Below are 13,062 nucleotides of genomic sequence, written 5' to 3' on the forward strand. Positions count from 1 at the left end.
GCTACCAATCCGGATTCAGGACTACAAAGATACTCTGGAATGCTAAATTATGTACCTAGAACATGTAGACTTGTTTTTAGAGATTGAGTGGTTTAAGACTCTTCAAGTCCAGATACATTGGTCTAGTCATAATTTTTCTTTTTAACATAGGAACACCCAGTATAGTATCTTAGGTGATTGTATACATCCCTCTCAGGGACCTCTTGTAAATACAGTTGATTTTGGCAATATAATGGATTCTTCTTTGTATACTGCTTTCCATTGTGTATTGATTCCACTTTCTTTTCTCATACCTTCTATGGATGTCAATCAATTAAGTGTGTTTGAAAGCAAAGAATTACACAAGATACTTGATTCGTTTCAAGATGTATTTCCTAAGGAAGTGCCATCGGGCTTACCACCTGAAAGGACAGTAGATCATCGTATTGACCTGGTCCTTGGTGCTCACCTTGTTAGTATTCCACCTTACAGGATGAGCCAAGCTGAGGAAGATGAGTTGGCTAAACAACTCGAAGATTATTTGAGGATGGACCAGATCCGTCCAAGTAAATCACCTTGGGGTGCACCTGTGTTGCTTAGGAGAAAGAAGGACAACACTTGGAGAATGTGTATAGATTACAAGAGATTGAACAAGCTGACAATTAAGAACCGTTATCCTCTCCCTAGATCAGATGACCTGATTGACCGCTTAGCAGGAGCGAAATATTTCACGAAGATAGATTTACGTACTGGCTATCACCAGATATGTATTCATGAAAGGCATGTTGAAAGAACTGCCTTTCGGACTAGGTATGACCATTACGAGTTTCTCGTATTACCTTTTGGGTTAACTAATGCTCCAGTCACTTTCCAGCAAATGATGAACGATCTTTTTCGTGAACATTTGAAAAAATTTGTGGTTGTGTTCCTGGATGATATTTTGATATATAGTCGTACTCTTGAGGATCACGTTAGACACCTCACGATTGTCTTAACTATTTTAAGACAGAATCGACTATATGCTAAATTAAGTAAATGTGAGTTTTTCATGACAGACATCATTTACTTGGGACACAAGATCACTAGAGATGGATTGAGCATTGACTATGACCGAGTTCAGAAGGTTCTAAACTGACCTATACCGCGAACAGTGAAACAACTTCGTTCTTTTTTGGGTTTTGTTGTTTTGCTTCGGAAATCTATGCGGGAGTACTCTTAGCTCACACTACCTATGACCGACTTGTTAAAAGGTCGTGGACGTAAGTCAAATCAGCCTATCACTTGGAATAACGATTTAGATATGGCTTTCAGACTTTTGAAAGATAAAGTCAAGGAAGCACCTATCTTAGCATTAGTCGATCCTAGTCGGCCTTATGTTCTTGAAACTGATGCCAGTGACTATGCCATCGAGACTGCTCTATTTCAAGATGGTAGACTTGTTGCTTTTGAAAGTAAAAAGCTAGACGACACTCAATCTCGTTGGCCAACCCTTGAGAAGGAGCTTTATGCTGTGATTCACACTCTCAAGGTTTGGAGACATTATTTATATGGCTCCAAGTTTGTGGTATTGACCGATTATCAGTCAATCAAGTATGTGTGTGATGCGGACGATTTGAGAGGCAAGAAAGCTCGATGGGCTGAATTAATGCAAGATTTTGATTTTGAGATTCGTTATAGAAAAGGGTCCATGAATAGTGTTGCAGATGCTCTTAGTCGAATTAGAGAGTTGAATACTTTGTCGTTCAGCGAGATTTCTACTGACTTATTTCAGTCATTGAGAGGGCTTTGCAGGACTGATAGTTATTTTGGTCCATTTTGGCAGAAGATCCAGGACGAGAGCTCATTGATTGACCAAGACTTAATGACTGAACAACCTACCATTCAGGCTGCACGGGGCCAGTGGATGATTCGGAATGGTTTACTATTTCGTAATGACAAAATTTGTGTACCACAGACTTCGGACATTAGGTCCAAGATTCTTAAGGAGTGTCACGACGTCCCTTCTACTGGATACCCTGCGGTACACAGGACATCATCGTTAGTGAAACACACTTTTTATTGGTCAAAGATGAAAGAGTATGTAGAAGATTATGTTCTCAAGTGTCAAGTTTGTCAAGCAAATAAAGCTGAACGCTTTAGACAGGCTGGGTTGTTGCATCCTTTGCAAATCCCAGGTAACAAATGGAAAAGTATTTTCATGGATTTTATCACCGGATTGCCAAGAACACATCAAGGCCACGATTTTATTTGGGTTGTGGTAGATCGCTTGACAAAAATGGCTAGATTTTTACCGACCCGAAAGACCATTACAGCTACGTAATTAGCAAGGCAGTTTATCGAGCAATTGTTTAGACTGTACGGGTTACTGCAGGACATAGTCAGTGATAGGGACTCTAAGTTTACGAGTGATTTTTGGAAACTTGTTTTTGAGAAGTTGGAAACAACTTTGAATTTGAGTTCCTCAGGTCATCCTCAATCTGATGGCTAGAGTGAATCAGATTTTGGAGGATATGCTTCGAGCATATGTATCCAAAAGACAGAGTTCATGGAAGGATTATCTTCCTATGTTAGAATTTGCATATAACAGTACTAAGCATACGAGTGCAGGTTTTATTCCTTTCATGCTTATGTATGGTTTTCAACCTAGATCACCTATTACAGTGAGATTCTCAGGACTTCAGCATGATGCAGCACGTAATTTTTTGCAAGATATGCAAGAAATGTTACAAGTTGCGAAGGAATCTATTAGAAGTGCCCAAGACCGAGATAGATTTTATTCTAATATCGTTCACCCAGAGAGTTCTTTGAAAACGATGATGTATTTGCGAGTTCCGAAAGATTCCGAGACTTTACGGACAGGTCGATCTCCGAAATTATCCCCTAGATACTGTGGACCATTTCGTATTACACGATGGATTGATTCAGTTGCATATGAACTGGATTTGCCTTCTCATGTGAAAGTTCATCCTGTATTTCATGTCAGTAGACTTAAGGACGTCTCCTCAAGAAATCATAGATGTCGAGGACATGACATTTGTTTCACAACACGAATCTGAAAAGATTCTTGGATTTCGTGAAAGAAGATTGCATAATATGCTTATCACAGAATACAAGATCAAGTGGAAGGATCGTGTTGAGGAGGGCGCTACATGGGAGACATTGACTACTCTTCAGAGAGATTACCCTAGCTTTTTAGTGAGCTCAGGAGTGAGCTCTTAGAGGAAGGGGAGTATGTCATGTGCACAGTGTGTATCTACCGTGTGCTACATGCACACAAGACTAGCTTTGAGGTTTGGAAGCTTGGAGCTAGGCAGGCTGATTGGCGAGTTGAGTTAGGGATAGACTAACGGGCGGGCACCCAAGTGTGGACGCCTGATGATCGGCCAAGAGCCTATAAAAGGGTGGCCAAGGTTAGTCATTAGTCATATAGAGTCTCACGTGACTTTATGAGAGCTCTATGGTCAGGAGCATGGATCTAGTGCAGATGTGCACCTGCTTCATGCAGCCGAGGCCGGTAGCAGTCTCGAGGCCCGCGAGGGTAGCTTCGTGGCGGTATGGGACGTCACGAGGTAGAGATTGGTCGGTATGTCCATCTAGTTAGCTCAGCTCGCGGCTCGGTGGGGACAGCCAAGTCTTGTGGGCTTGCCCACGGCTGTCGAGGTTGGGAGGTGAGATAGGCCTGCACCCTCGTCTTGTTTGTTTGGTTTGATTGCAGGTTTCGAGTCATGTACCAAGAGCATTTCACGAGGAGATCCTATGGGGTTTTGATAGGGTTGGCCATGCCTACCATACCTCATGGGTATGGGCGAGCCAAAGGCATGCTACTTGTCTACTTCTATATGCTTACTAATGCAGACCTAAGCTATGGCTGAGTGTTACATACACTTATATGATGGGTTCTCCAAGTGGGTTAAGAGGTTTGACTCTAGACTAACCTCTTGTTGGGTTTTATGCTGTGTATGCACCCAGAGGAGTGCTAGTGATCATCAGTAGATTACTGGGGCACTTTTTACTTCAGTTAGTGGAGTTTTTTTCCCCAGTTTAGCTTAGTTTCACTTATAAGCAGTTTATAGGTGTTTTGGTCCACCCGGCACATTTTATGGCCGGACATGTGAACACATCTCTTTAGGTCACTTATTATGTGGCTATTGTACTTCATATTTTGATTATCTGAATACAAAGAAGTCGTGTTCTCTCTCTGTTGTTCTCCACGCCTGTTTGCAGCATCTCTAAACCCTAACCCTAACACTCCATAGGCCTTCATTTGGTATCAGCTCAGGCCTTCATTTGGTATCAGAGCTGAGTAGGCCTGCCATTGCCCAGCTTGTACACAGCCGCCTTCTGTTTCTGTCCGTACTGCACTACCCGTACAGACTCGCCAGCAAAAGCTTCGCCTGCGGCTGCCGTACCTGTTCGCCGCCGTCAGCAGGTGTACTGAAGCTTTCCGTACAGGTACCTGCCCGTACACTGTGCGCCGCCTACAGCACCTGTCAGCGCCGACTGTACCTGTCAGCGCCGACTGCACTTGTCAGCTGTCTTCGTACTGTACGTGCCTGCCTGCATACAGTCGACTGCACAAACATTCGACCTGTACCATCTGTACCTGGTCGCCCTGCTCCATACTGTGCCCAGTACAGTAAACGTACCTGCACAGTACCTGTCACGAATATCTGCCTGCAGTCGCCTTCTGTTCTGTACAGTACAAGTCGACTGTACCTGCACAGTACAGTCAACTGTACTTGTTCTTTTGGTGGACTGTACCTGCATATGTTCATTTGGTACCACAACCTACTCAGTCAACTTGTGGTAAGCATTACAAATTTTGTTTTTTGGGCAATTCTATTTTCTTTGTGAAAATCTACAGGCACTACAGGCAGACTTTCTTGCAAAGAAGTCTACAGGCTTTTTGCACAGTTTTGGGTGCAATAAATTTGGGCATTTTTGGGGCATTTTGGCATTGTGTACGCCATTTTTGTTGCTCTACTCAGTCATTGGTGCATTGAGCTGCACATTCAGAGGATTGAGAGTGCAGGCATATTTGGGTGAACTGTATTCAGTGGAGTACAGTTGTTTTCAGGGTTCTTGCTATTGGGTTTTTTGATACACAGGTACAACATTGTGCATAGGCATAATGGCAAATCAACAGCAGAGTGATGTATTCACATATTTGTCTAAGGAAGACAAATTGGACGGCACGAACTACTCCTTGTGGAGTTTTATGCTGAAAAATGTGCTTGTGGCAAAAGGTCTTTGGGATTTTGTTAGTGGTGATGAACCACGTCCAGGTCCATTGGCTCCAGAGACTCCTCCCCAAGGGGGTGCTTGTGGACGAGGACAACAGGTACAGGCTCCAGGGCAGCCATTGCCTGTTCAAAGAACAAATGCGCAGAAGACATGGGATGCCAGGGATGCACAAACTTTGTCACTCGTTGCATTGTCAGTACAGAGGTCTATTATACCTCATATTCGTTCAGCTGGCTCTTCACAGAATGCATGGGTGACTTTGGAGCAGATGTATGCTGCTCCTAATGAGGCTCGGATCTCATTTTTGAAAAGAGAGCTGGAAAATTAGAAAATGAATGAAGGAGATGATATGTCTAGCCACTTAAACAAGCTGCAGGATTTGAGAGAGCAACTCATCAATGTGGATGAGATTATTCCTGAGACACAGCTTGTGTCCACCATCTTGCACTCTTTGCCAAGATCTTACTTGGCTTTTCATACCTCTTTGAACCTCAGCATGAGGAATGCTGTTGAACCCCTTAAGTATCAGGAACTTGTTGCTCTCTTGCTACAAGAAGAGCAAATGAGGAAGAATATGAATATGAACACAAGTGCTGAACAAGCATTTACTACAGGTCAAAAGGGGAAAGGAAAAACTCAGCCAAAGAGTTCAAATCAGAATTCAGGTGATGGTGGTTCTTCTCAGGATACCAAGAAAGGTGATGGACAGCCCAAGAAGAAGGGCAAATGTCATTACTGTAAGAAGCCAGATCACTACATCATTGAATGTAGGAAGAGGATTGCCAAAGAGAAGGCAAAGGAAGCTGGGATGTCTGTTAATGATGCTTCTAAAGCTCCTCCAGAGACTGCTTCTTTTGTTGAGGACAGGGATTACTGTGTTTATACATGCAGCTATGATGCCTCTTGGTCTTCACAGGCACTCAGTATGACAGAGCATGCATGTACTTGGTATTTTGATAGTGGTGCCTCAAAGCATATCACATCTCGCAGGGATTTGTTTTGTCATGTTAGCCCTGCCCCTGTTGGCAAAACTGTTCAGTGTGCCAACAATGCTTCATATCCAGTTCGTGGCATTGGGGAGATTCAGCTTACAGCCATTGATTGGTCCATTCTCCGCCTTACAGATGCCTTATATGTACCAAGGATAAAGAAGAATTTGTTGTCCATTTCTTCTTTAGCACATTGTGGTATGCAAGTCCACTTTGATGATGATAAATGCATGGTCAGAGACAAAGCTAATGCTTTGACCTTGATGCTTACTGGTACATTATGTCATGGACTTTATCAGCTGGATGCATTTCAGCCAGTGGATCAGTTTGCTTATAATGCATTCACTCTTACTCCAGCTATGGTTGATGCGGAGTTATGGCATGCTCGCATGGGGCATGTAAATTTTGGTAGTCTTATGCTTATACAGCGACATAACATGTTTACAGTTCTACCTCTCATGGAGAAGCCTCCAGATCACATTTGTGAAGGATGTATTTTGGGAAAAATGCATAGATTTTCCTTCCCACGTGATCAGGCTCTACAAGCAACTGCAAAGTTGTAGCTTATACACAGTGATCTTTGTGGTCCCATGCAGACGAAGTCATTAGGTGGTTGCTTCTATTTTGCAACATTTATTGATGACTTCTCTTGTATATGCTGGGTCTATCCTTTGACACAGAAATCACAGGTATATGATGCCTTTGTAGCACTTGCTGAGACAGAGTCAGGATGCAAGGTCAAGACTCTCCGTTCTGACGGAGGGGGGGAATATATGTCACACATGTTGAATTCCTTTCTTGGGAGTAGAGGAATAAAACATCAGTATACTACTCCTTATACTCCACAACAGAATGGGGTTGCAGAAAGGAAGAATCGGTCACTCATGGAGATGGCCAGATGTATGCTAAAGGCAAAAAGGCTACCACATATCTTTTGGGTGGAAGCTGTCATGTGCGCTTGTCATATTTTGAATCGATGTCCCACAAAGGCATTGGTTTCCATTACTCCTTTTGAGGCTTGGCATGGCCGTAAGCCTTCTGTATCACATTTTCGTATCTTTGGGTGTCTTGCATATGCACACATACCCAAAGAGTTGAGGAGGAAGTTGGATGATAAAGCCACAAAATGCATTTTTGTTGGGTATAGCCGTGAGAGCAAGGGCTACCGGTTATATGACCCACTATCCGGGAAGATATTCACTAGTCGGGATGTGATTTTTGATGAAAAATCAGAAATATCCATGGCTGGTTATGATGCAAATCAGGCTGAAAATGATGTGTTTGAAGGTCTACTACCTATGGAGTTTCATTCCACAGTTGGTGATCCAACTCATGAGGGTACAGGACAGCCAGCAAATGATGAAGGTGGTGCAGAAATTCAGCAGCAAATTGAGCCAGAAGCTGAACCAAATATGGGGTAGCAGGCACCACAGGTTAGACACATACCTAGATGGTATTTGAGGACATTACAGGACAGCCATTTAGAGGGTCCTCTTGCTGGTCGTACTCGTAGGGAGACACGGACCAATGAGCATGCACACATCATGGATTTGAATCTGGTTATGGCAGCCAGTTTAAAGGATGATGATGAGCCTGATTCATTTGTGGATGCACGAGATAATGTGCATTGGAACAAAGCCATGCAGGATGAGCTTGATTCTATTAAAAGGAATCAAACATGGGATTTGGTTGATCTGCTTAAAGGCAAGAAAGCAATTGGTACTAAATGGGTCTATAAGTTGAAAAGACATGCAGATGGATCCATTGACAGGTACAAAGCCTGTCTAGTTGTAAAGGGCTATGCACAGAAAAAGGGCATTGATTATGAGGAGACATTTGCTCCTACATCCCGTATGTCGACACTTAGGTGTGTCATTGCATTGGTTGCACATCGTGGTTGGGTTGTTCACCAGTTAGACATAAAGACTGCATTCCTACATGGGGACCTCGAGGAGGAAGTTTATGTATATCAGCCCATGGGTTTTGCAGAACATGGTCATGAGGGGAAAGTATATAGGCTGAAAAAGGCCTTGTATGGTTTGAAACAAGCTCCACGAGCTTGGTATGCAAAAATAGATGCTTTTCTACTCACTCAGGGATTTGTGAACAGTCCATCAGAAGCCACTCTGTATGTAAAGAAGAAGAGACAGATCTGCTGGTCATCAGTCTTTATGTGGATGATCTCTTGCTCATGGGATCAAATGATGACAAAATTGCAGCTTTTAAAGAGATACTGCAACAGACATTTGACATGTCTGACTTGGGGCTTGTACACTACTATTTGGGCATACAATTTGTACAGGATAACAGAGGCATTGGGTTGTTGCAATCTCGGTATGTTGCTAAACTTCTGGAGAAGTTTAAATTTCAGGATTGCAAGCCTATTAGTACTCTTATGGAGCCTGGGATGAAACTGTCACTACAAGATGACAGTATTTCCTTTGATGCCACTACATATGCTCAGGCTGTTGGGTGCCTTATTTACCTGTGTAATACAAGGCCAGATATTCAGTATGCAGTCTCTTAGTTGAGCAGATTCATGCACAGCCCACGGTTGTCACATTGGCAAGCTGTGAAGCGTGTATTCCGTTATTTGCAGGGTACCTTGTCTCTTGGATTGCTTTATCCTGAGGGGGGTGACATGCAGTTATACGCTTACAGTGATTTAGATTGGGCTGGTGATTATGATACCAGACATTCCACTAGTGGAAATTGTTTCTTTCTTAGCTCTTTATGCATTTCTTGGCTAAGCAAGAAACAGACCACAGTGGCCACTTCGTCTTGTGAGGCAGAGTACAGAGCAGCCTACACCACTACTGTTGAGTGTGTTTGGCTGCGTCGTCTCATGACTGATATGGATATTTTAGTGGAGGAGCCTACACCTATCTGTACTGATAGTTAGAGTGCCATTACTGTGGCCAGGAATCCTGTGTTTCATGCTCGCACGAAACACATTGAGATTCACTATCATTTTGTTCGGGAGAGACTCCAGGCAGGAGATATCAGTCTGATCTACTGTCCTACAGATCAGAATGTGGCAGACATCTTCACCAAGGCATTACCACGTCCGAAATTCGAAGCATTCCGCACTGCTTTGAATTTGTTTTCTTTTGGTGGATGATGTACAGTGATCACATATCACTCCAGGGGGGGTTTGTTGGGTTTTATGCTGTGTATGCACCCAGAGGAGTGCTAGTGATCATCAGTAGATTACTGGGGCACTTTTTACTTCAGTTAGTGGAGGTTTTTCCCCCCAGTTTAGCTTAGTTTCACTTATAAGCAGTTTATAGGTGTTTTGGTCCACCCGGCACGTTTTATGGCCAGACATGTGAACACATCTCTTTAGGTCACTTATTATGTGGCTATTGTACTTCACATTTTGATTATCTGAATACAAAGAAGTCGTGTTCTCTCTCTGTTGTTCTCCACGCCTGTTTGCAGCATCTCTAAACCCTAACCCTAACACTCCATAGGCCTTCACCTCTATGGCTTGGAGATTGACGTACGTAGCTTGTGCCTGACTGTCCTTGGACTAAGGGCTCACAATGGGGTCATGACGTACGACAAATGTTCTTAAAAAGGTACTATTTTTGTAATAATGTTGCACTGGTGATGGTGCAGTGCGTCATTGTGTACCCCAATGTAGGGTGCACATGACAAGTGTCGTGGGTAGTTGTCGGTGAGCCAAGCTTTATCCATGCTCACGAACTTCACCCTCATGTGTGGAGAGCGATGTACGGCATTTCCTCTGCGCACGTTGTCACACACTGTGGTTCTTAGGATGATGGGTGGCATTTTTCAACTTCACTCACTCACTAAATCCTAGCCCATGGGAGAGTTGCAAAAAGGAAGAAAAAGAACACTTATTCTATTGCACAAATGGGGAAATGTGTTTACAAACATGAGAGATTGGTTTTTATACTTACAAGACTTTTTTCACTAGACTTCCTCGGGGCCAAGCGATCGGAGGTGCCCATGACTAGCTACAAGGCTTTTATAAGCAATGGTGTGTCAATTCTGTCAACATTGTAGCTTATTCATCTTGAGGTGCTCTTTGAGAGGTAGAAGCATTCAGATGGCTCGCAGAGTGGTTAGCACTAAACTTATGATTGACAACCCACGAGATGAGACCTTCTTCCAATCTAATGTGTCAAAGCCTAGCTTTGATGCCAGTGTACAAGATGGGATTACAATATATGAAGATGCTCTTTTATATATAAAGTGCGGGCCTTACCTTCTGCTGGGGGTGAATACTCACTCTCATATACTAATCTAGTTCATGCAACATGCTCATGCATAGTGCAACTATAGTTCAGATAATCCCCTCATTTTTCAAGCATTGTACACTTGTTATTGAGATCCTTGGGTATCAACCTTGCCTAGGAATCTTGCCAAATGACTCGAAGTAAATAATCGTAGGGTTCACCCACAGACAATTAGCCAAAGTGGTGACATTTCCTCTATTTTACAGTCAGAAAAAGACTCCCTTATGGTCAACTTTAGGGTTCAATCTCTTGGCGCAAACATGAACTATGACGAGTGTCACTTTGAAAGTTGATACCTCTCGGTTTCATCCATAGAGATGAAACGAAATGAAACAAACGTGTCAAAACGAGACATACGAAATGTTTCTTGTGACTATGATGTGGATAGGGTGTTTTGATCAAATAAAACAAGAGTATCTCTTGAGTTTCATTACACCCCCCCCCCCCCCCCGCGGCGCGCCCCAAGAAAAAAGAGAGTCTTTGATTGAGTCTATTTACATGAAAGACTAAATGAATTCCACTCTACATGACAACTTTAGTTCATAGGTAGCCTCCATAATCACCTGAATGATGTTCTAAGGCCCACTGCACGTGGGAAAAAGCTTACAACTTTTTCATTTCTGGTTTTCATTACTTGAAATCCTTCGGGAATTCTAAAGTAAACCATTTTAGCAACCTGAAATGGTGTCATGCCCTTGGCTAGTTTGTAGTAATCCTACCACAAAACCGTAGAGATACTTCCCATTTGCTTAAAGGAATCTCTAATGGATGCATTAAGCCACCTTTATTAACTTGGCATTGCCTACAAATTCTAACATAGTTGAGCATCTTTGGATTATAGAAATCTTTCCAAATCCAATCCAATATTTTTGGATGCATGGGGGGCAGAGAATGTCGTGTAGTCTTATAGCATGCAAAGCAAGCATAAAAAACAGCGTATCACTAGGTCAACTTTTTCTGGGGATATTTTACAAAAGGCATGTGTGTTCAACCTTTATATTGTTTTGTTGTTGATATTGCAGGACGGTTCGGAAGATTCTGAAATTGGATGAGCATATTGCATTGGCATTTGCTGGTCTCACAGCAGATGCACGGGTCTTGGTGAATAGGGCTCGAGTTGAGTGTCAGAGTCATAGGCTTACTGTGGAGGATCCTGTAACAGTTGAATACATCACACGCTACATTGCAGGGCTGCAGCAGAAGTACACCCAGAGCGGTGGAGTGAGACCTTTTGGGATTTCTACTTTGATTGTCGGTTTTGATCCATACACAGGAGCACCGGCTTTGTATCAAACGGACCCATCTGGAATCTTTTCCGCATGGAAAGCAAATGCTACTGGGCGGAATTCTAATTCTGTTCGAGAGTTTTTGGAAAAGAATTACACAGAAACCTCTGGAATGGAGACTGTGAAGCTTGCTATACGAGCTCTTCTTGAAGTAAGTTTTTCCATACAGGTGCTACTATTCAATTGGGTCCTTTTTATGCTAATTTTCGGAGGGTTTTGTTTCTTAAGGTAGTAAATGGAAGTTGGTGTGGTTATGCATAATGGAAAGGGTTTAAAATAGCTTGTAGCTCCTAATGCAGTGCCTTGACTCAGTATGGTACCAAGCATAATTCTTGTGTATGTTTGAGACGCTGCGAAAGTCTTCATAGCTGTGCAACTCATGTGCCATGTTTCAAGTGGGATGAACATGCAAAACAATGTTTACATGAGGACAGTTTCTGTGATTGTTTGAGCTTATTACATATATAGAATTCCCTTTACCTGCAATGCTATGTGCATGGCCTGGATTTCCTCATTTCTATTGTAGAGCTCAAAGTGTCCATTGCTTATGCACTCAAGGGGCGTTGCCTAACTGTTTGGATATTTGTGTTAATGCAGGTTGTTGAAAGTGGTGGCAAGAACATTGAGATTGCTATTATGACCCAAGAGCAAGGCTTGCGACTGCTAGAGGAGTCTGAAGTTGAAGAAATTGTGGCTGGAATAGAAGCAGAAAAGGCAGCTGTCGAAGCTGCAAAGAAAGGTCCTCCAAGAGATAGCTAATCCTGTGGAGACAGGCTTCTCTTGATGATGAACAATCATTGGCTCTTTAGTTTTGGAGCCAGATAAGTGGGTCCTTGTGAATCATAGGTTTCCTTCAAGGTTCAACAGCATCACTGTTCTGCATAAGAGTTATTGCACATGCGCACACAAAATAGAACAAATTTAAGGGAATTTTGTCCTTGGTTATCTACCTTAACTACCAAGGAGATATATTTAGTCTCATGTTTTTTGTTTTTGCTTCAAACTAATAGTATGGGTGATGTCACAAGGAGTGTCTAATGGTTTTTGATTTCACTTCCAATCAATAGTATGGGTGATGTCTGGGTTTTTTGGGATCACATGTATGCCTGTATGCCCACCTTGTCATGCACTCAAACATGCACATAAAGGACCAACTTGTGCTTCGCTCACACAGCACATGCTCATGCACGCATGTGTCAAACGTGCCAATGAGCAAGTGTGTTTAAGCTCCACAGTGCTCTCCAGATCACAACTCTTGCATTTATTTTGAATCACTTTCCTTCATGAAAAGAGGAATTT

At 42.7% G+C, this 13,062-nt stretch overlaps 1 protein-coding gene across 2 annotated transcripts in view; it reads left to right on the forward strand.

The window, feature by feature from the left end:
- LOC147604702 (proteasome subunit alpha type-7) overlaps nucleotides 1–12,790 on the forward strand; it is a 34,414-nt gene extending 21,624 nt beyond the window's left edge. For both annotated transcript variants that reach the window (XM_086794574.1, XM_086794573.1), the window contains 2 exons: nucleotides 11,500–11,914; nucleotides 12,361–12,790. In XM_086794574.1, coding sequence (XP_086650700.1) covers nucleotides 11,500–11,914; nucleotides 12,361–12,522 — 577 coding nt within the window. In that variant the 3' untranslated portion in view covers nucleotides 12,523–12,790. The remainder of the gene's footprint in view (nucleotides 1–11,499; nucleotides 11,915–12,360) is intronic.
- Nucleotides 12,791–13,062: the final 272 nt, after the last annotated feature.

Source organism: Cibotium barometz, chromosome 61, assembly GCF_041138505.1.
Source record: "Cibotium barometz isolate CiBa-2024 chromosome 61, ASM4113850v1, whole genome shotgun sequence".
In the NCBI taxonomy this organism is placed as follows: domain Eukaryota; kingdom Viridiplantae; phylum Streptophyta; class Polypodiopsida; order Cyatheales; family Cibotiaceae; genus Cibotium; species Cibotium barometz.